At 41.6% G+C, this 23,204-nt stretch overlaps 1 protein-coding gene across 1 annotated transcript; it reads right to left on the bottom strand.

Annotated features, from left to right (window-relative positions):
• Positions 1-203: 203 nt before the first annotated feature.
• Positions 204-4,655, bottom strand: LOC133779287 (uncharacterized). Its single transcript, XM_062219263.1, has 5 exons — positions 4,298-4,655; positions 1,934-2,788; positions 1,118-1,855; positions 537-1,039; positions 204-440 (listed from the first exon to the last, which is right to left on the bottom strand). Exons 2-5 carry the CDS (start codon positions 2,786-2,788, stop codon positions 299-301), a joined length of 2,238 nt encoding a protein of 745 aa, XP_062075247.1. The 5' UTR covers positions 4,298-4,655; the 3' UTR covers positions 204-298.
• Positions 4,656-23,204: the final 18,549 nt, after the last annotated feature.

Raw genomic sequence — 23,204 nt, 5'->3', positions numbered from 1 at the left:
ACACATAATTCACACCTAATTCACACATAGTTCACACATTATTCACACATATTTCACACGCGGTTCACACATAGTTCACACCTAGTTCAATCCTGGTTCACACATATTTCAATCCTGATTCACACTTAATTCACACCCAATTCACACATAACTTAATAAGATAAAAGTGACAAAGATTTATCCATTCCACTATTAAGATGAAATAAACGAAGTCATTCAATACCATTTAATGAGATGAAGTTGACATAGTTTCTTCATACATTCAAAAGTAAGATACATATAATTAAATAAAAGACAACTATGGTTGTAAGTTATGGTAAAACAAATCTACACAAGTCTTTTTTCTAAAGAAATCCATGTTGTCGTCATTCACTTCGGATAGCGGTTTTTTGGCTAGCAAGTACTCTAGATGTTTGATGACATATACCCCACAATCGCCACTGCAAAGGAAATAAAGTTTTTTAATTATTGGAAGACCATATTGATTATTGGAAGACCAAAGTCTTTTAATATAAATATGGTTAACAGAGTTATACCTAGTTTTGGTCTGTGGCACTTTTTCTGTGCCAAGTCTTGTGAACTCAAAACGCACTTTCTGTGCTTGTAGTTGGACATCTTTCCTATGGCTTAACAGCCCACTGGATTGAATTAGAAATGGTAGCATTTTTCCCCATCTGCTCATTTTATTCTCAAACTCCTTGTTGGAGACCACAGTGATATCAGAGTCATAAGCTTTTATAAGACAGCTTGTCAATGATATCTCTAACAACACCCAATGTGTCCCAGAAAAATTAATTGGGGTAAACACTTCATCAATGTCTTTCCAACTCCTTTTGAAATTGTTATCATCACCTACCAAGTAATCAAGCACTTCTTGTGGCCAAATGTAGCTTGATTTGATTTTCTTCTTGTTGAATTGTTCCCAATGTGGTTCGAAGAACTGTTGGAACATAGAATCCACGATGGTGAATCTTTCGGAGTAAGTCTTCTTGTAAGTGTACACTCGTTCTTTCATCAACCCTAAAGCTGCATCAATGTGCTGCATGCCAAATATAATAAGTATATATGCATTCAAATTATATATATTTTTAAAAAAAAATTATTTCAGTAGTCTTACCAGTCCGTCCAGCCATGTACGTGGTGTAAGTAGCTGAATAAACCATTTCGCAGTGCACGAACCAGCCAAGAGTGAAATAGGCTTATCATTCTTTTTTAAACCAATTACCCATTTCTTAAAACGTCTCATTTGCTTTTCGTCATATGGCTGTAGGGGATTAATTTCACAAGGATCAGTTACAATTGTCTTTGCTTTCTTTTTCTTCTTAGTTGGATCAGTAAACTCGAAACCAAAAATTCTTTTCGTTGGAACCCTCCTTCTCTTGAATTCCACCCCAGCCATATCTCCAGGAGATACCACCTTACAGCTAGGGCTATCTTCTCCAACAACGTGCTCCATAATAAATGTATGGTGTGGTGAAGCAAGATGCTCATCTAATAATGAATCCTCAGAATCACTACCTTTACGTTGCGAGAGCACTAATTCAATTAGATAATCCAACTTCTCCTCCATTCTTTGTTGGTTACTTTTCAAAGTGTCAATATCAGCTAACAACTTTTCATGGTGGGTGTTAATTGGAGTTGGTATCTCTTTCTTGTCTTGCTCGTGACGATGCCCATCTGCTACATCGGGCTTTGTGGGAGATTCCTCACTTTCTTCCCTTTCAAACTCCAATTCCACATCATCGTCTACAAAGCTAATAACACGTCCCATGAGTAGTTCATCTGGTCCTTGAATAATAGAGTCATGAAATTCTTTCTCTTCGGGTCTTGGATTGAGCGTGGCCTTCACAAGATTCTGCAACAAAATAATAAATTAATAAAGTATAAACATTACTTATAAATCACAAACTCAAATAAAATCTTAACGACTTACACTTTTTTTCTTAAATACACCTTCAATATCTTTCTCTTTCAGCATTTTATGCGCTGACCAGCTAAGCATTCTTGGAAAGGCCAGGGGTTGTTGATCAGCAAATGCAGAGAACTTTTTGAAAATTTCATAGGCCCAATATTGCAGAGCAATGGCATAACCATAAATTGTGTACTGAGGTGCTGGTCTTTTTCTCTTTTGCTCAACATTCTTCAAGTATTTATTCCTTAGCCTTTCCATATCTTTTGCCAAGCCGAATAATGTCTTCTCGTACGATAATCTCCCCCAAGGATAGTTGAAGAAGTCATCTTCATTTTCCACCATGGAAAGGACATCAATAAAGCATTTCATCTTTGGTTCACTAGGTAATAAAAGAGAGTCTACCAAAAAACATAGACCTAATTTCCATACGTCTTCTTTCACATCGCACCTTTTGAATCCATCTTCCAACTCTTCAGAAGACAAACATTCTTTATTGTTCAAGTATGTCTGGAGAAGTCTTTTACTCTTGGTCATTTCTTTATACTTTGCCTGATCCGGAGAAATTCCACAATTCAATCCAGTGATCAAACCAAATTCACTAATTCCAAACCTTGTATTCTGACCACAAATATTAAAATTCAAGCAGTATTCGTTCTTTCCTCTACCAACAACTCTCCTAACCAGTAACTGGTGAATAATAACTCCAGAATATTGTAGAGGCGGAGCTAAGAATAATTGCTTGAATGGTGACTGTTTCGCTCGTTCCAACAAGTCAAATGTCGTGAACTTTGCTATTATTGTACTCATAATGCTCCCTCCCCTATACGCAGCCTTTGCTGGATAATGCCTTTCAGTAGGAAGCATGAGGAGTGACATCTGAAAAGGTAAATTAAATAAGCGCTTAATACATAACTCATATATTCACACTTTCTTCACATACGGTTCACACATTATTTACACATGGTTCACGCATAGCTCACCCAAATTCACACCAACCTCACATAGTTCACACACAGTTCACACACAATTCACACATAGTTCACACACAGTTCATACATAGTTCACACATAGTTACTATTGAGGTACATTTTATGTACACTAGTTTAGAAACTCTACAGCAACCAAATCACACCAAACCAAAATACCAAACACTGCAGCAATGACAAGTAAAGAAAACACAGGGGAGTTTAGAGCATAAAGGTCTCCTAAGTTCATTTTGCTAGTCTTGCCATCTCAATTCGCTATTCTCAAAGAGTTACAGAGCTTCTCTTCTCTCTTTTTCTCTATTCTCTACCTTTTTCACCAGCCATCTACCGTACAAGTTTTCCATAACTCAGCCAATCATTTGTACCAACTGCAAATTCTAGTTGTCACCTTAATTTTAAACCACCTTGGCTGCAATTGCAGAACCAAATGCAACTCTGGCCAGCATTGCCATAAGCTATGTCTTACTCTTGACCACTTAGTACATATGGTAACTAATGTGAGAGACATCCTTAAATAACAGTTATTATAACTAAAACAAGCCTAATCATAGTGCATACCCCACAACAACCAGAATATATTTTCCTCAAAAGTTCCCAAAATACAGTCCCATTCCTCATTCTAGTCAACCTTTTCTTGGTTATATTAAAGAAATATATGTATATATATTCATGATTTCAGCCGAGGCCATACCATAATACACATCACTTAGAAATTATTTCAACACTTCAAAATAAGACAGTACAATTTGATATTGACAGTATGTACAAGTTTCTCATCATACTCTTGCCTCACTACAAGGAAATAAGTCTAATAATGGCTTATTATAATCAAGAAAAGGTTCAAGAATCACTTTTAATAGGGTTAGTTAGTATAGTTTCCTTTTATAATTCACACATTATTCACCATAAGTTCAGAACATGGTTCACACACCATTCACACCAAATTCACACATGGTTCACACATCATTCTCACATTGTTCACCATAATTTCGAAACATGGTTCGCACATCGTTCACACACTATTCACACCAAATTCACACACTATTCACACTAAAATCACACATGGTTCACACCAACTTCACTTCATACATGGTTCACACCAATTTCACACATTGTTCACACTGAAATTACATATGGTTCACAACAACTTCACTTCACACATGGTTCACACTAAATTCACACCACAATCACACATGGTTCACACCAATTTCACATATTGTTCAATGAAATTACATATGGTTCACACTCGTTCTTTCACACCAAATTCACACTAAATTCACTCCTTATTTCCCAATTAAAACATGCCTCAAGTAGTTAGAAATTCCGAAATTTAACCAAAGTAAAAATTCAAAATAAACAAAGGAGTCATAATAACAACAAGGGATCCCAACAACAATACCTTGGGCTAGGGTATCGGGCTTGCAAGGGGAGTGTGGGGTCTTAGGTGTTGTAAACCTTGGGCTCCGGCGACGTGGGCTCGACGATATGGCTGAAATGTGGGTGGGTTCGGCGTCGGGACCAAGCGGAGGGGATGGGTTCGTGGGTTCGGGACCAAGAGTGTAAAAGGGGCTGGTGGCTGTGGAGATGATGATGCAAGTGGGAGGAGGGACGAGGTGGGTGCTGGCCGGAGTACCACCGCAGCTTCGACGGGAAAAAATCTGGGTTTGGGAGGGAGGGTTTTCAATGGACGGGAAGGGGGAAGAGTAAGAAACTGAAAGAGTTATTTGGGTTGTTTAACAAAAGGGGTAATTTTGTCTTAAAGAGTTAAAAATGTGAAAAACTTTAACTAAGGGTTAGAGTTATAAATATGGGACTGAATAGGGTTAGTTCATGGAGTTACCCAAATAAAAGGGAGGGCGTAAGCATTATGTAATCAAAGGGCCACGTGTCCTTCACGGAGTGACCAAGGAAATCTGAGAAATTTGAAAAATAAAAGAATTCATACCTGCACATGACAGCCACGTGTCTAATGAGAAGAAGAATTGTCGAGTGCAAGGATGGCCACCTATATGCGTCAGGATTCCAAATGTTGATCTAGCTTTAATTTGTCTTCATCAGGATATACGTTATATGCAGACTGACAGATCAGGGCCCCAAAAAGGGCTCACATATTTGTCTTATCGATTATTTCATACGTTGAGCACCACAAATGGACGAAACAGCAAGTCAAAGGCCCATGGAGCCCATTCAAGTGTCAATTAAAGAGGTAAATTACATCAATGGATAGTTGAATAAAAATTACATGACATTAAATACTAATGAGCTGATTCGTGAGAGAATTAATACCGAACCAGTATGTGCATAAGATTCATATATATATATATATTTAGATACTAGTTTTATGTTGGTGCCGAAGGCACGAAAACCGTTTGCTTTATTTTTTAATAGATAAATTTAATAAACTTTAAATTATAGTATATATTTAAATATATATTTTACAAATTTAAATAAATAATAATAAAACAAGTTCAAAAAATATAAAACACTTAAAATATACAATATTTCATTAATTAAATTTAATACAAAAATAAGAAATAAAAAACCTAAATAAAAAAAAAGTTAAACTATCTAAACAATTTGTTTTAGTGAATACCTATTTTTATAATAATTAATATAATATTTCTTTCCTTAAAAAATAATAAAAGTGAAGTACAACAATAGTGAATAGAAAAAATAATACCAAATATGTTTATTAAATGAGTTCATGTTGGGTTAAAGAGATTGTATGATTCATGGGTTGACTCAAAGTTTATTTCCTAAATTCAATAATTAATTTGTAGTGTTATATATAAATTAGTTCATGATGTTTTAGTGTTTTAATATATATCTTGTACGCAGTAATTTTTTTCGTTGAAAAGTTGAACCCAAATCATGTAATTTCATTAAAATTAAAGGTCTATTCAATTTGTATAAATATTAACGGTCTATTTATTATTTTATATAAATTACATTTTGTATTATGTGTTTATTGAATTAGTTCCTACATACTATTTTTATTTTGAAATCTTTACAAAATAACCCAACATGTAATTTATATATAATAATATAATTCTTTTTGTAAATTTTTTTTCTTAAAAATATAATAACGACTCAATTTTATTATGAATGATAAGTGTTGACCCTATTTTTGGGCAACTGACACGGAGTCAAAATACGCTTGACGTGGATGAATGCGTTGAAAAGAACGTGATGACGAAAATAATAAAAACACGATATTTTATAGTGGTTCGGCCCCAGGATCTGGTAATAACCTATGTCCACTTAGATTGTTATTGATGTGGGATCCAAAGGAGTGATCAAAGAACTAGGGTTCAATGAGTTTCACCAACCTCTGAAGAACAATACAATATGATTAATTTGATAACTCTAATCTCAAGTGATCTAGAAGTCAGAAAAGAAAAAAATGATCCTCTTCCCTGAGCCCTCTTCTTCTATTTATAAGCTCAGGGAAGATTTACATTGATTTGTTACAGATATTATTTCCTAAATAATCGGATACTCAGGAAATCATGGGAGATAATTTCGGATTCCATCATAACTGCCTAAGATTTCCTCCGCGTATTACGTGCATACGACCAGACTGGTCGTATGAAGAGACCGATCGCATGATACCGAATATCTTCCTGGTCGATAGTCGAACACAGGTTCTGCCAGGTGTCTGCCACGTGTAATTAATGCCTGCCATGTCATTCACTTCTGATTTTTGGGATAACATTTGCCCCCCAAGTTTGTTTAGTGTGACCAGCAATAAAGAAACTTAAGGGAACAACCGTTCACCTTCCCATGCCTGTCAGAGTCCCCGTGCATTTTCAAAAACCGTGATATAATTATGTCTAATCAAGCCTTTTCGGTTTCCAAAAAGGAAATCTAACGGCTTGTCCACTTCCCCACATTTCGAAAGTGGGAAGTGATGATTACTGTCGTTTGGCTGTCCCTTCGATCCCTATAAGTAGGCCTTTCTTCTCTTTTAAGAAATTTTTACCCATCACCTTTGCAAATATTTTCAAGAACTTGCACCAGAGTTCAGAGCTTTGAAAACCAGTCCAACGTCGTGCCGCAGGTCTTTCGATTCAAGTTTCCATCTTTCTCCGAATTTCCATTTTCACCCAGGTAAGAACTTCGTTCTTTAAGCTTTCTATTACGCCATGCATGCCATTTTTATACTCTGTGACCTCTGCGTTCTTGAATAGGGTTTTAAGAGTTTCTTGGTATAAGCCATCTATTGCTAGCTAAAAGTGTGTTTTTATGCCTTGTATAGGTTAAGTCGATACCTCGATAGATAGAATCTTTGATTTAGGACGTTAGGTTGACGAAAGATTCAACCTTTAAGCCAGGTGAAAAAACCGAAATTTTTTCCCACCCTTCAGGAGTCGAAAAAGTTCTTTTCAGAAAACATTTTTCTTTCCTTTTTGTTTCTATCTGTCTTTTAAACTACCCACGTTGAAGTTAGTGTAGGACTAGGATGCTGCTGGTTATTTAGGCACGAGCAACGTTATCCCAGCTCCTCCCACTACTTCACGGATTGTGTCTTATCTCCTCCATTGTCTGTTTGCAGTTCATATGCAAGACCCTTGGGGGGGAGAAAGACCTATCGAAGATGAACTCTTGGCTCAATTGCTCGAGGGCGAAGAAAATCCATCCACGCTGATTTCAGAAATTCCATTTTCACGTTCTAACCCAAATCCTTCACCAGCTTCTACTCAGAAAATGGCCAGAACAAAAACCAAGGCTAGAAAAAGACGCAACCCTTACTCTCCAAGTCAGCCTCCTGCTGATGCTCCCTCGACCAGTGGTCGAGGTGAATTCCCTCCTGAAACCGAAGTTCAGAGGCGTGCCCGTCCTCGCCATGCCGACCAGCCGGCTGTCGAGTGGCATGTGGTACCCTCAAGTACAGTGAGAATTCGCATGATCAGCAACTATTTAAATAAGTACAATCTGACGGGGATAACCCTAGTCAGACCTTCCATCGACCAGCGAGCCAACCTGCCAGGGGGGGCTTATAGCGCCTGGTCGAGATATCATATCGAGGCAGGTGCTACCCTGCCTCTTCATACATTTTTCCAAGGGGTGGTAAACTACTTTGGGGTGGCCCCTTTTCAAATGACCCTGAACGGGTATAGGATGCTGGCCGCGCTCTATATCCTTTATAAACTCAAGAAATGGCTAGCTCTTTCTCCTCATGAGATCAATTATCTGTTTGATCTCAAGTCCAACCCCAACCAAGATGGTACGGGGTTTTTCCACTTTTTCCACTAGGAGACCGGACGCACCTTCCTGTCCGAGACCACTCATATCTCCAACGTGGGGAAGTATCATATGGAGTACTTCCTTACGCCCGACATCGCCGCGGAAAATCTGGCCTTCACCCGAGGAGGTAAGGAAAATAATGATCCTTAAAACAGTAGTTCCTGCGCTTTAAACCTTTCTTGTCATAATACTTCACCGTTCCATTGTGTTTCAGGTCCATGGTTACGCCCGACCCCCACTCCAGGAATGGAGTCGAGGGCAACACTCTTAGCCAGCACGCCAAATGTGGCTAAGAGTGTAAAAAACTTGATCAATGAGGCTAACCTTAGGTTGGCTGGCCTTAAGGGCTCCCAACCTGCAACCAGCGAACCTGCGGCGGGTGGTGTTCACGCTGATGTGGGAGCTGAGCAGGGACCTGAGCAGCAACCTCAGGCGCCTCCTCCAAGAAAGAGGCCAACTGGGGTTACAATCAGGGAACCTGCTGTTCCCCCCCAAGCAGCAGAACCGTCGATCACCAAGGGCAAGGGGAAACAAAAGGTTGTTGAGCCTACCGAACAGTCTGACAACTCGTCGGAAGTAAACGGTATATCATTCTCATTTTTGAATAATCTGCCAATTCCTTCCCATCTATTTGATGGGGATGGCAACTTTAGGAACGCCCCTTCTTTAAACTCAGATTTCTTCCAGGAACTAGGTAGTTCAGTAGATAATGTTATGACCAGTAGGTGTAGCTTGGGTATTTTACTTGTAATCCTTTCACTTTGATCTCTGCTCCTCGTGATCCTTTAATCTAACTGTTCGAATTATTTTCCTTTGTGCAGGTATGGACTCTGAGGACTTCTTCGAGCATTACCAAACTGCTGCTACTGCTTCTGTCCCGAAGGACAGCAAAAGGGCTCGAGGGGAAAGCAGTAAAACTCCCTCAAAGAGGGCTCGAACAGAGGATGCTCCTGGCGCCAACCCTTCTAAGGAGAACACGACTCCTCCGCCTCCCACTGAACAATCGTCGCCCGCGCCTGAGAATCCACAACCTTCTTCCAGGGTTGCTGGTAGAGAGACTCTGGACAACCTGTCCAAAGGCTCCCTGTTCAGCCTCGTGGTTGGGTCGGCCAGGGAGAGAATCTACAAGCTCTCAAAACACAGACGCAGCTAGGCCGCCATCAATGAAACTGCCTCAATGGTGGGCGACCAAATCATCAACCGTGGGTTGAATGAAATAGTCAGCGTAAGTCAATTTCTGTTGTTTCATCATTTATTCTGACATCTATTCCTTACTTTTTCATTTTTTGTTTTCAGGGACTGCTGTCTTTAACTGCTTGCTGGCGCCGTACTGGGGCGCTAGTTTCTCGTGGGCAGAACTTTGACTCCAGGCTTGCTCAGTCCAAGCAAGCACTTGAGGATGAGAAGAAAAAGCTGCTCAAGGAGAACCAGGAGCTGTCCAAGCTGAACGAACAGTTATGCGAGGACCAAGCCAACCTCACTCAAGAGCTTCAGGAAAATCAAGGGGCCCTGAAGAAAGCTATCGACGAGCGGCACAGATGGAGGGAGAGTTCTATACTCCACACCCAAGAGTGTAAATAGCTCACACTCGATCTGACCACTAGCAGGGATGAGGCAAAGAAGCTTGAGGAGCGGGTGCGCGAGCTCGAGGGGCGAGTACAGGAGCTTGAGGAGGATAAGGCCAAGACTTCGAAGAAGTATAAGGAAGCCACCTTCCTCTATTTCTACGACTTCAGGAAGCACAATCGGGAGGCCAACATTAACTATCTCTCCGAGCGGTTGCAAAGGATGCTGATGGCGCAGTGTGCTGCTCGGCTGGAGGCGGAAGAGAGAGCTAAGGCCAAAAGCCCCGCTGCTGATGCTGCGGTTGGACCTCCAGCTGATCAGAATGCTCCTAACCCAGAGGACCCTCCTGCTCCCCAGCAAAATTAATATTTTTTATTATTTTTTCCAGCTTTTATGGCCCACGGGTCTTTTTGTAAAGACAATTTTTTTTCTTTTATTGCTGCGAGGGCAGCTTTTTTACATGCTTGAACAATTACATCCGAGCAGTACTGCTCGCGGTGCAAAGGTTTTTTTTCCTTTTAATCTCATATTTACATCCGAGCACTAATGCTCGCGGTGTAAACGTCTACCTTTTTGATATTATAATGTTTCTTTTATTATAATACCTGTTCGCATGACCGAACTTAGCATAGTACTTTGGTTTGATTTTACAAAACATAAATTTTTGAAAAATGCTCTAAGTACCGTAGCATGCTTTCACTTATTTTGTTCATGTGTTTACGTACCTCATGGTACGCTTTGCTATCGATGTACCTTATATGCCCCCAAGTGATCGAGGAGCTTTAGGTCCTTGGTCACTTGCCTTGACCACGACCTGTTCGAACATTACTGCTTGTTGCAAAATTTTATACTTGTAATACAGCAAAACAACACATGTAATGAACAAATATTTGTAAATAAATTTACAAAGGTTGGCAAGAATGACTGGCTGCGTGCAGTCCCTTATAATCTCGTATTAAAAATGGACTAAACATGTCTTTACGAGTGATCCTAAAAAAGGATCTTACACTTATAAGCGATTAGCCATACAACGTGGCTAACCCTTTTTCGAAACTTGTAAAAAGTAAAAATTAATACAAGCCAGTCCTTTAAGAAGGACTGTTTACTGATAATACTTGCGCAGGTGTTCTCCATTCCAATAGCGTGGAACGAGATCTCCATTCATGCGTGCAAGTTTGTAGGTGCCCGGATGAAGGACGCTTTCAATCTAGTAAGGTCCTTCCCAATTGGGTCCGAGTACTCCAGCAGTGGGGTCGCGGGTATTTAAGAAAACTCGTCGTAGTACGGTAGTCACCGACGTTGAATTTTCTTTCTTTTACCTTCGAGTTAAAGTACCGGGCAACTCGGAGCTGGGCTTTCTCTCGTATTTCGTCAATTGAGTCTAATGACTCCATCATTAGTTGGCTGTTCTGATCCTGGTCGTATGTTATGCGTCGATGTGAGGGGGGATCTAACTCGACAGGTAACATGGCCTCATATCCTTAGGCTAAGGAAAATGGGGTATGACCTGTCGCCGTTCGGTGAGAAGTTCTATACGACCAGAGGACTTCAGGCAGCTTCTCTGGCCATGCTCCTTTAGCGTCTTCAAGTCTCTTCTTCAGGGTGTCCTTAAGAGTTTTATTCACGGCCTCGACCTTCCTGTTTGCTTGTGGATGCGCAACTGAAGAAAAGCTTTTGATAATCCTGTGCCTTTCGCAGAAGTCGGTGAATAAGTCGCTGTGAAATTGGGTTCCGTTGTCTGAAACAATCTTCCGAGGCAAACCATAGCGGCAAACAATGTTCTTGATGACAAAGTCAAGAACTTTCTTGGTCGTTATGGTAGCGAGCGGTTCAGCTTCGGCCCATTTGGTGAAGTAATCGACCGCCACAACGGCGTACTTCACTCCACCATTTCCAGTTGGCAGGGATCCAATTAAATCTATCCCCCATATTGCAAAAGGCCACGGGCTCTGCATCTGTTTCAACTCGTTTGGAGCTGCTCGTGGAATTTTGGAAAATCTTTGACATTTATCGCATTTTCGTACAAACTCCATCGAATCCTCGTTCATAGTTGGCCAGAAGTAACCTTGCCTTAGAATCTTTTTTGCCAAACTTTGCCCCCCAGCGTGATCCCCGCAGAAGCCTTCATGTACCTCTTTCATCAGCTCCTTAGCTTTTTCTGGTGTAACGCACCTGAGTAGTGGCATGGAATATCCTCTTCGGTACATAACACCATCGACTAGTATGTACCTAGCAGCCTGCCTTTGCAGAGTTCTGGCCTTGTTTCTATCTGTTGGTAGTGCACCATTTGTTAGATACTCTAAGTAAGGTGCCATCCATGTATCTTCCATTCGGATTTCCATACTGGCTTCTATTGCTCGTATGCTTGGCTCACTCAATCTTTCTATTGGCACAATGTTCAAAGTGTCAGCATCTTTCGCGCTCGCGAATTTGGCTAAGGCATCTACATTCGAATTCTGATCCCGCGGTATTTGCTGGAGGGTATACTTCGCGAACTGGGCTAGCAGGTCTTTGGCTTTATTCAATTAGGCCACCATTTTTAGGCCTCGTGCCTGATATTCCCCAAGAACTTGATTCACTACTAACTGTGAATCATTGTAAATATCAAGCGCCTTTATGCTCATGTCTTTGGCCATTCTCAATCCAGCGAGGAGTGCTTCGTATTCGGCTTCATTATTCAACGCGGTGAAGTCGAACCTAATGGCGCAGTGAAATCGATGCCCTTTTGGCGTTATCAATATTACTCCCGCTCTTGCGTGGGATTCGTTGGACGACCCGTCCGTGAATAATTTCCACAAAGGAACTTCATCTTGAGGTTCAGGCGCGCTAGGCTTTTCGCACTGCTCGCTATCTGGGAGTTCCATGAACTTTGCAATAAGATCAGCCAAGACTTGCCCTTTCACTGCTGCTCGCGGTGAATATGTAATGTCAAACTGCCCTAGTTCGACTGCCCATTTTAATAAACGCCCAGCCGCCTCTGGTTTTTGGAGGACTTGCCGAAGGGGCTGGTCGGTGAAGACTGTGATAGGATGGGCTTGGAAGTAAGGGCGCAGCTTCCTTGAGGCCAGGATTAAGCAATATGCTAACCTTTCGATGGGTGGATATCTCAGTTCTGCCCCGATCAGCATCTTGCTTACATAGTAAACCGCTTTTTGTACGCCTTCTTCCTCTCGTACTAGTACCGCACTAGCAGCAACTTCAGTGATCTCCAGGTAAATGAACAAAGTTTCTCCTTCGATTAGCTTTGATAAAATGGGAGGCTGTGCCATATGGGCTTTTAAGGCCTGGAAAGCTTGCTCGCAGTCTCCTGTCCATTCAAATTTCTTATTGCCCCTAAGTAGATTGAAAAAAGGGACGCATTTGTCTGTTGATTTCGAAATAAATCTACTTAGGGCTGCAATCCTCCTAGTTAAACTTTGTACGTCTTTGATCTTTTCTGGCGATTTCATGTCGATCAGGGCTTTTATCTTGTCGGGGTTGGCCTCGATTCCTCTTGAATTTACAATGAACCCCAAAAACTTCCCTGATGCAACTCCGAAGGAACATTTGAGAGGATTTAGTTTCATCTGGTACTTGTTCAATACATCAAAACATTCTTGTAAATCCTTCACATGTCCTTATGCCTTTTTAGACTTTACCAGCATGTCGTCCACGTATACCTCCATGTTTACTCCGATCAAATCTTTAAACATGTGGTTAACTAACCGCTGGTAAGTCGCACCTGCGTTTTTCAGTCCGAAGGGCATTACTTTATAACAGTATAAGCCCGTATCGGTCCGAAAGCTGGTGTGATCCTCGTCAGGGGGATGCATGCTAATCTGATTGTAGCCTGAATATGCATCCATGAAGGAGAGGATCTCGTGTCTTGCAGTGGCGTCGACTAACTGGTCGATCCTTGGGAGTGGGAAGCAATCCTTTGGGCAGGCTTTATTGAGGTCTGTAAAATCCACGCAGGTTCGCCATTTGCCGTTAGGCTTGGGAACCAACACTGGATTGGAGACCCACGATGGATAAAACGCCACCCTGATGAACCCATTCTCCTTAAACCTTTCAACTTCTCTTTTAAGGCTCTCGATCGATCCTTATCAAGCAGCCTTCTTTTTTGTTGCATGGGTGGAAAAGTCTTGTTTAAGTTCAGGACATGGCTGATAACTGCAGGGTCTATCCCAGCCATGTCTTTATGCGACCAAGCAAAGACTTCCTGGTTCTTCCGCAAAAATTCCACCAGTGTCTGCTTCGTGGTTTGTTCCAGGTTTTTCCCGACCTTCACGAATCTGGTCGGGTCTTTTTCATCGAGTTGGACCTCTTCCAGGTCCTCGACGGGTCCAGTGTTCTCTTCAAAATCCCCAAAGCGAGGATCTAAATCTCTATCCTCACTTTGGGCAACACCCTATTTGGTGACTTCATCACCGGATTGGGTTTGTGTATCGATCTCCATCTGCAACTTATCTGAGGTAGTGCTCTTTGATGTTCCCTTTTTCGCCTTCGTGACTGAGGCGTTGTAGCACTCTCTGGCCTCCCTCTGGTTTCCCAACACACGTCCTACCCCTGCGTCTGTCGGGAATTTCATGGCTAAGTGCCACATAGAGGTGACGGCCCATAGATCAACCAGTACAGGTCTCCCAATGATGGCATTGTACGCCGAAGGACAATCAACTACTATAAAAGTAGCGAGTAATGTCCTGGTAGCAGGTGTTGTACCTGTCGTCACTGGTAGTCTGATTGATCATGCGAGGGCAAGTCCCTCACCAGAGAAGTTGTATATTGTCTGGTTGCAGGGCTCCAGGTCCTTAACGAACAACTTCATGCGTTCCAGCGAAGACTTATACAGGATATTCACCGAACTTCCTGTATCGACCAGCACTCTCTTCACCATCATGTTGGCCATTTGGATATCCATGACCAGCGGATCAGAATGTGGGAACCGGACATGTTGGGCATCGCTATCAGAGAAGGTTATCTCGCCCTCTTCTGATCGAGCCTTTTTTGGCGCGCGGTCCTCCACAGTCATCATCTCGATGTCCTGGTCGTGGCGCAGAGTCCGAGCGTATCATTCCCTGCCCTTTCCGCTGTTTCCCGCGAGGTGCGGGCCTCCACAAATGGTTAACAATGTGCCAGTTACGGGGGTAGGCTGCAAAGGTGGCAAGCATTGGTGTGTGGGCGCTTGCTCGTTGCCACCTGGAGCTTCTCGTTGGGAATTTCCCGAGGCCCGTACATATCTTCTCAAGTGTCCTTGTCTGATAAGGAACTCTATCTCATCCTTCAACTGGTTGCATTCATTTGTGTCATGTCCGTAATCGTTATGATAACGACAGAACTTGGTAGTGTCTCTTTTCGAAATATCTTTCCGAATGGGGGCAGGCTTCTTATAAGGCACACTGGAACTTGTGGCCTGATAAACCTCTCCCCGAGACTCAACTAGGGCAGTGTAGTTAGTGAACCAAGGTTCATAACGGTTACCCTTGGCTCGTTTATTGTCGGAGGTGGAAGGCTCATTGTGTGGCCGTTTTCCACCATTCTTGCCATTGCCGTTACCGTTCCCGTTGCCCTTGCCATTGCCGTTAGGTTTAGACCCATTGGCGGCTTTGGCGGGCTTGACAGCCTTCTTATCCTTGCCAGGAGGCTTTCGATCGTCGGCAATGGCATCTTCGAGCTTGATGTAACGATCAGTCCGGTCCAAGAACTCCTGGGTAGTTCTGACCCCATCTTTTCGGAGGCTTTTCCAAAGAGGGGTACGACGCCTAACCCCTGCGGTTATGGCCATCATTTTTCCTTCGTCCCCCACTGTTTTTGCTCCAGCGGATGCTCGCATAAAGTGCTCGATGTAGTCCCTCAGTGGTTCTCCCTCCTGCTGGCGTATTTCAACCAGCTGGTTTGCCTCGGTCGGATGCACACGACCTGCGTAAAACTGTCCATAAAACTCCTTTACGAACATCTCCTAGGAAACTATGCTTGCATTAGGGAACTTGAAAAACCACTCCTGCGTGGCATCAGAAAGTGTTGCAAGGAAGATCCTGCACCGAGCGTCTTCGGACAATTTCTGAATGTCCATTTGTATCTCAAACTTATTGACGTGAGATACCGGGTCACCGTACCCATCAAAGTTCGGAAGCGTAGGCATTTTAAACTTGCTAGGAGTCTCTGCCATAGCTATCCTCTGGACGAAAGGATTGCCTTTTCTCCTGTCGTGGTCGATGTAAGATGTTCTTCCCCCGACCAGATGTTGCACCGCCTGGTTGAGGGCAACTATCTGGGCCTGCACAGCGATAGGAATCGCTGTGGCCTCTGTTGCTCGGGGGATGTTCTCGCCATGTCTCTCACGGTGATCATTGAGCACATCTCTCAAATCCTCGTCTCTTCTTCGCTGCTCGCTAGCTCCGAGCCGGTTGAAGACGTTATTTTGCCTAGGTTTCCCCCCAGTGTCCTGTCTGTTGGGTTGGTCATCTTGAGGTGGCTGATTCCTGTTTTCACCTCTTTCGTCATTCCTCCGACCGGCATTTCCTCTGCCGAAATCGGCTTCATCATAACTATTGCCATCTTTGAATCTTGATTGGCTATGGTGGGATTGATTGTTCTCTCGATTTCCTTCCCGGGCTGAAACGTCCCGAGCGTTAGAGGGTGGCCTGCGTTGGTCGTTAGGTCCTCGTGCATTATCATGCCGTGGGGGACCTCGGACCGCAGAGCCTAACTCTGATTTCCTCCTGTTACTAGGAGGATGTTGTCCTCTGTTCGGAAGGTTCGGCTCGTCGCCCCTCTGGCGTCTAGGACTGCGAGGCTGATGCTCGGTCCTATTCTGCCTCTGATGTGGGGGATTGTCGCGACCAGCTTGGGATGGAGGTTGTGCCTCAGGGTCTAGTGGGACATCGTCATGGGGCACCTGAGGCTGTTCGGGCCTTTGCGGACTCGAGGGTTGGATAGGTGGGCTAGGATTAGGACCCCTTTGTGTTGGTCCGTTCGTAGGCTGATCAGGCTGCGAGGCAGGTGCAACTTGATTCCTAGGCAATTGTAAGGATGCCTCGAGGGCAGCCATGGCTTCGCTCTGGCGATGGTCCATCTCCGCCTGCCTCTCGCTTAACTCCACGCGCTGCAGTTCAATTTCTTGCTACTGCCGCGCCATAATTTCGGCAGCACTTTCTTGGCTGGCTCTGAGATAGGTCAGTTCTTCGTGCAACGCCCCCAGAGTGCTTTTTAGCATCGCGTCATCCATTTTTCCCTCCTCAAATTCCAAATGTGTCTCATCCTCAGCCACGTTGGGAGGGGGAGGAGGAGGCGGGTTAGATGGTGCAGCGCCAGCTGCCTGTCCAGTTTTCCTGGTAGTTTTCGCCATTGGTTTTCTCAACGGTGATATATCAAGCTCTCAATGAAAGCACCAGAATGTTGACCCTGTTTTTGGGCAACTGACACGGAGTCAAAATACGCTTGACGTGGATGAATGCATTGAAAAGAAAGTGATGACGAAAATAATAAGAACACGATATTTTATAGTGGTTCGGCCCCAGGATCTGGTAATAACCTACGTCCACTTAGATTGTTATTAATGTGGGATCCAAAGGAGTGATCAAAGAACTAGGGTTTAATGAGTTTCACCAACCTCTGAAGAACAATACAATATGACTAATTTGATAACTCTAATCTCAAGTGATTTAGAAGTCAGAAAAGAAAAAAAGGATCTTCTTCCCTGAGCCCTCTTCTTCTATTTATAAGCTCAGGGAAGATTTACATTGATTTGTTACAGATATTATTTCCTAAATAATTGGATACTCAGTAAATCATGGGAGATAATTTCAGATTCCATCATAACTGCCTAAGATTTCCTTCGCGTATTACGTGCATACGACCAGACTAGTCGTATGAAGAGGCCGATCGCATGATACCGAATATCTTCCTGGTCGATAGTCGAACACAGGTTCTGCCAGGTGTCCGCCACGTGTAATTAATGCCTCCCATGTCATTCACTTTTGATTTTTGGGATAACAATAAGGTAATTAAAATTTACAGGCCAATTTTTTTAAAAGTGAAACTCAGACAAAAATAAAAATATTCATACAAATTGATGAAATAATTTAGAAAAAATATATTATTATAATTATAATAACATGATGTATGGCCTAGTGCTTTTTCATCTAAAAAAAAGTTTATATTAAATTAAATAAAAAGAAATAAAAGAAAAATAATGATGATGATAATAATAATAATAATCAAACGGCAACAAATATTTTGTGAAAAATATTTCACAAATATTTAATCCCACATTTATTGTTGAACAATAAAGTTTAAAATATGTAAAAAAAAAATTATAATATTATGTTTATATAAATAAATAATTAGATTTTCTTTCATAATTTAGGAAATTATTTGATTTTATTGATACACCTAGTTTATATTCAATTTTTATATAAAAATAGTAATAAATTCACTTACCATTTGAAAATAAAAGAATTTAAATAATATTTAACAAAATGTAATATATTTTCAATTAATTAATAATTATAAATTATTGAAAATTGAAAAATGATTAAACGATACATTTTGATTCACTTTGCATGTTTAAACAAAGCATAGACTATATTTTATGTGTTTCAATATTCATATATTTTAATTTGAGTTATATATATAACATAATATAAAAATATTTATTATTATATACAAATATGAAAAATAAAATTCTTTAAGCAAGTATAAATAAATTAAAAAGATATAAATATATACTTTTTGTTGGTAAATTTAATTAGCAAAGGAAAATATATATAGCTTATAAAAAAGTGAAAAATACAAAACAAAAAAATAATAAAAAAATCAGTAAAGGTGAGAAACATAAAGATGGAAGAGATCAATATTACATATAATTTAATTGTATTCCTCTAGTACCATGAAAAGGACAAAATAAGGAATAACTAACGATTTTGTTGTTATTTTTTTCAGGAGAGTTAAATTATATTTCAAACCAAATATGTATATATAATACTTAAATGACAAATTGGTGGAGCATTAGTGAAATGAGTCGGTGGAACAGTGAAACACAAAAGACAAAATAAAATAATAAATAAAAAAATGAACGAAGTAAGGAAGATATTACCTGAATTCGATGAGTAGCAGCTCATCCATATATATATATATATAGTATAGATATGTATATATGTGGATAAGTTAATAAAATGAATTGTCAAGTGGCATACTGATCTCAATAATAGTATATATATACTCATATATCACCATTAACAAATTAGAAATGGATATATATTCTCTTACTAAGTTACATATGTTACTATTATATGCATATATGGAATCATATATTTAACACATGAGAGATGCATATATATGTATATTTATTATATCATGTATTATAAAAATAATTACTTAAGGTAACAATTTAATTAATTATGATGTATGTGTTTAATAAATATATATCTATATGTATTTATCTCAAATATATATATTATTTAATATAATTTTGACGCGGTTCTTCGCCAACAGGTAATTAAGAAAAGAAGAGAAAGGGATTAGTGCCTAGGTTGAACCGAAATAGATAAATGATCTTAGAAATGAAATGGTGACTCAAAATACGTTTTTTAAGTGGTTCAAAGGTTAAAATCCTTCTACTCCACTAGTCAGTATTATTGCTATATACTGGGTATTTGATTACATGGTATTTCTTACAATATAGAATCCAACCTCTATTAACTCCCAAGGTCTCCATATTTATAGGAGAAGGCACCTGGGAATTGGTAAGAAGGTCATCCCGTGACCTTCTTACCTATCATGTCAACTCTGTGACATTCATGATTAATTCCTAAACCTGACACATTAGTGTGGTCAAATCAATAGGTAAGGGGATAATGGGCCGCACGGCCCAACCCAATCGTGGGTGTCTGAATACGCACGTTCCTGCTGCGTGTCCGAGAAGTTAGGGGTATATCAGACACGTGATGTCTGATATATGCACGTTTACCTTGTGTGATTGACTTTATAAAAGGTCATAGCCTCCAACTCCAGCTCGTACAACGAGCTGGATGCTTCCCTCGACCTGTGGTCCTCAGAGCCCAGGCTCAGTCCTTAAGAAATCTTGGCGAACCCTTAGGTTACCTCGAGCTAAGGAGGTAGGACCTTACGATGGCAGCTCCGGTCTTATGGATGTTCACGTGGTAGTCGTGATTAGTCCGTATCCCAGCTCGCTAATCAGCCCGTGGGAAAATCAGGGCATACATCTGCCCCCCAAGCCTCTGCTCGTGGTACACGACGTCGCGTAGGGCCACAATAGGGGCTTTTAGGCTTCCCCATGAACTCTTCGTATCCCACAATCTGCGCAGGTGCCGAATACGTGGAACATCGTGGTTGGTGACGGTACGTCTTCCGAGAACCGCATTTAATGGCCTAGCCTATGCCTAGCCGTTGTAACGCCCTACTACCTTAGAGCCGTTACTTAGTGAGTTTAAATTAGAAATCGTGCTTTTGACTGACTCTAAGTGGTTTCTAAAACCAAAAGTGTGGATAAATCAGAAATTTAAGGCTGTACTCTTTGAAAATGTTTAACTTCATTAAAACGTTAAATATAAAGCATCTGGGATCCCAAAATAAGGTTTACAAAATATTTACAACTCAAAAATAGGTTTACACTTAACCAGTTATCAAAAGAATGATTTAATACAGCCATATACAAAATGCCCCCAACCAAAGCAGTCGGGCAGGCCGAACATGTACGCGCCGCTCCCACGCTCTCCATACTCATGGTCGGTTGACTGACTCCTTGCTTTTACCTGCCACACGGAGCACCCGTGAGCCGAAGCCCAGCAAGAAAACCCAAATAGCACATAACATATGCAAATAATATCGCTGGCATAATTCACTGATAAATAAGAAAATCATCCATTTAAACAAGCACGGCCATGCCGCCCCAGAGGCCTTACCAAAGCTTGGGGTCTCGGTCATTACCGTAGGATAACTCATGTATCCCTTGGGTCCCACCCTCGCTTTAGCATCCCATGTGCTGAGCGTTGCTTCCGGCCCCACTGCCGTACCCGGCCCTTGCCGCTCTCGGCCTTGCCGTTCATTCAATTACAATCACACATATCATACATTATGAAATAACCATTCAAACATACAATAGTTTATCTAAGATTACACATTTGCACACAATACAAACTAGGGCCGTGCCCAACAATCACACAGTGGGGCCATGCCCTAAACTCGGGTGTTACAGTTTTCTTACCTTTAGATTCAGTAGCCTTGATCAACCAGACTCCTTGAGCACGATCCTACCCGAGCCCTAGCGCTTACCTAAGCAAAATCCACAAGTCAAAGTCATCACCAATCCTCAAGTCCAAAACCTAGTCTCGGGACTAATCCCAAGCCCCCGGGAAGTCCTAGATCCCCAAAACAAAGTGGCGGAATCAAGACCCGAACCCTAGGTCAAAAATCCCTTCACAAAAGCCCAAAAATCCCCTCTGTGAACAGTGCAGCGCTACAGCGCTCAAAAGGTAGCGCTGTAGCGCTACAAGCAGAACCAGCCACACCAGACAGGGGCTAGCGCTACAGCGCCCCCTGCCTAGCGCTGTAGCGCTAGTTGCAGCACAGAAAAACCAAAAATCGCATCTTGCGATTTTCTTCCCCCATTTCGAACCCAAACTTGTCCAACTCTTTCCCAAGCCCAAAAACAAACATATATACACCACACACTCATCCCAAGAACCCCAAGAACTCAATCCCAAGCTCAAGCAACCCACAACTCAAAATCTAACCCAATGAACCCCAAAACCAGAAAAATCAATCAAACAACAAGGATAGGGTCTTAGAAATCATACCGTGGGTGGAATTTCGACCTTGAACTGAACCCTAGACCTCCTTGGCTTGCACCTTCACAACCTTGACCTGTTTTCCCCAAAAACCCCATCCATTTAGCTCAAAAACACAGTTCAAAACCAGCAAAACCCTAAAACCGAAAACCTCAAGAACTTACCTCAATCTCAGATTTGATCTTGCTAATCCCATGCAAATCCACAAACCTTGCTTACCACTGAGCTTCACCTCAAGAAAATCAAAGAAGAAGGGTGGGAGAACCACAAACCAAATCTTCCAAGCCAACCCTTCAGCTTTCCCTCTCTTCCTTTTCTCTTCTTTCTTTCTTTCTTTTCAGCTTATAATTTTCTCTACTAAATCCACTAAGTATAAAGGCCTTCTTTATTTTATCTCTTGCAAGCCTAATGACCAAAATACCCTCTCTTACAAATTCTAAGCCTTTATGTCCATAAAGGGCATTTTAGTCATAATACCCAAATTCCCACTAATTCCTCAAGTGTTCCTAATTATTCCCGTTCGCTACCCAATGCCTAATAAATCACCAAATACATTCCCAAATTCTCGATTAACTCCCCAGGCTTAACCCAAGCCTGGTACAGGTTCCCGCTTTGACTTTCCGCTAACCCGCTCGTTCTAGGATCGTCTCGAGTCATAGATCACAGGTATCAACATAAACATGCCCAACATGGCCAAATTACAAATATGCTCAATCAGGTCTACATGCATATTAATTCTCATAATCATGCACCACAATTAATCACATAATCATAAAACGTGCACTAAATCATAATCATGCATAAAACCCATTAAGACCCACACAGAATTCCATTATGCCCTCCAGGCACGCTATCTCAGGCCCTAAGCCTTAATACCGAATTTGGGGTCGTTACAGCCGTCGTTTCGCCTTTCGAGTGGAGGGCCTTGGATCCCACATCAGGGCAATCCAACGGCCCTCTTCACGTGACCCTTCACGCATATAAAAAGGGGTGGCTACCTTACGCACAGGCCACCCGTTCATTTGAATTTTTTCAGAAATTTTCATCTTCTCTCTTCATCTTCAAGAGAAAAAACCCTCTTCTTCCTGACCGCCATTCCTAACGCTCAAGAAGTTCAGGCGCAAAGACTCCTTCGAAGCCATGGAACCAACTACTCCGACGAAGCCCCAACCCAGGCGATACCTTCATCCACTTCCCAACCAAACACTCTGTAAGTCTCCTGACTGTGCATGTTTTGAAATTATTTTTTACTGTAGCTTAGGTAAATATTTACTGTAGCCGCATGCAAGGGTTTGCTGGGTTTTGTGGGAATGAAGGGTGAAAGCCTTTTAGGTTAGGGTATCTTTGTCGTAGAAAACCGTTTAGGAGCATGGTTTACCGGATGCATTTTCTGGGGAAAATTTCTGGGTAGGATTCTTGGGATATTAGTTCAAAATATCTAGTATTTTGGGTGCAAAACCGGGTAGCTTAGGGGACATGCTTCACAGGCAGTTTTGCCTTTCTTGCCTATTGGAACTTTCCCTCCAAGGCACAATTCTAACCTGACCCTCCTGACACACGAATTCCGAGTAATTGGGGATTTGTTGGGAGCACAGGCGCGTGTTCTTAGAATCGCGCAGTCTCACTCTCCACGGGATGGGCTTACCTCAACTCGTGTCAAAGAAACACATTCAGATTCTCTTCCACCTTAAGTCGGCTTTTTCT

The sequence above is a fragment of the Humulus lupulus genome, chromosome 5, assembly GCF_963169125.1.
Source record: "Humulus lupulus chromosome 5, drHumLupu1.1, whole genome shotgun sequence".
Classification (NCBI taxonomy): domain Eukaryota; kingdom Viridiplantae; phylum Streptophyta; class Magnoliopsida; order Rosales; family Cannabaceae; genus Humulus; species Humulus lupulus.
Note: the sequence above shows the minus strand (reverse complement) of the source record. Positions and strands in the feature narration are given on the sequence as shown.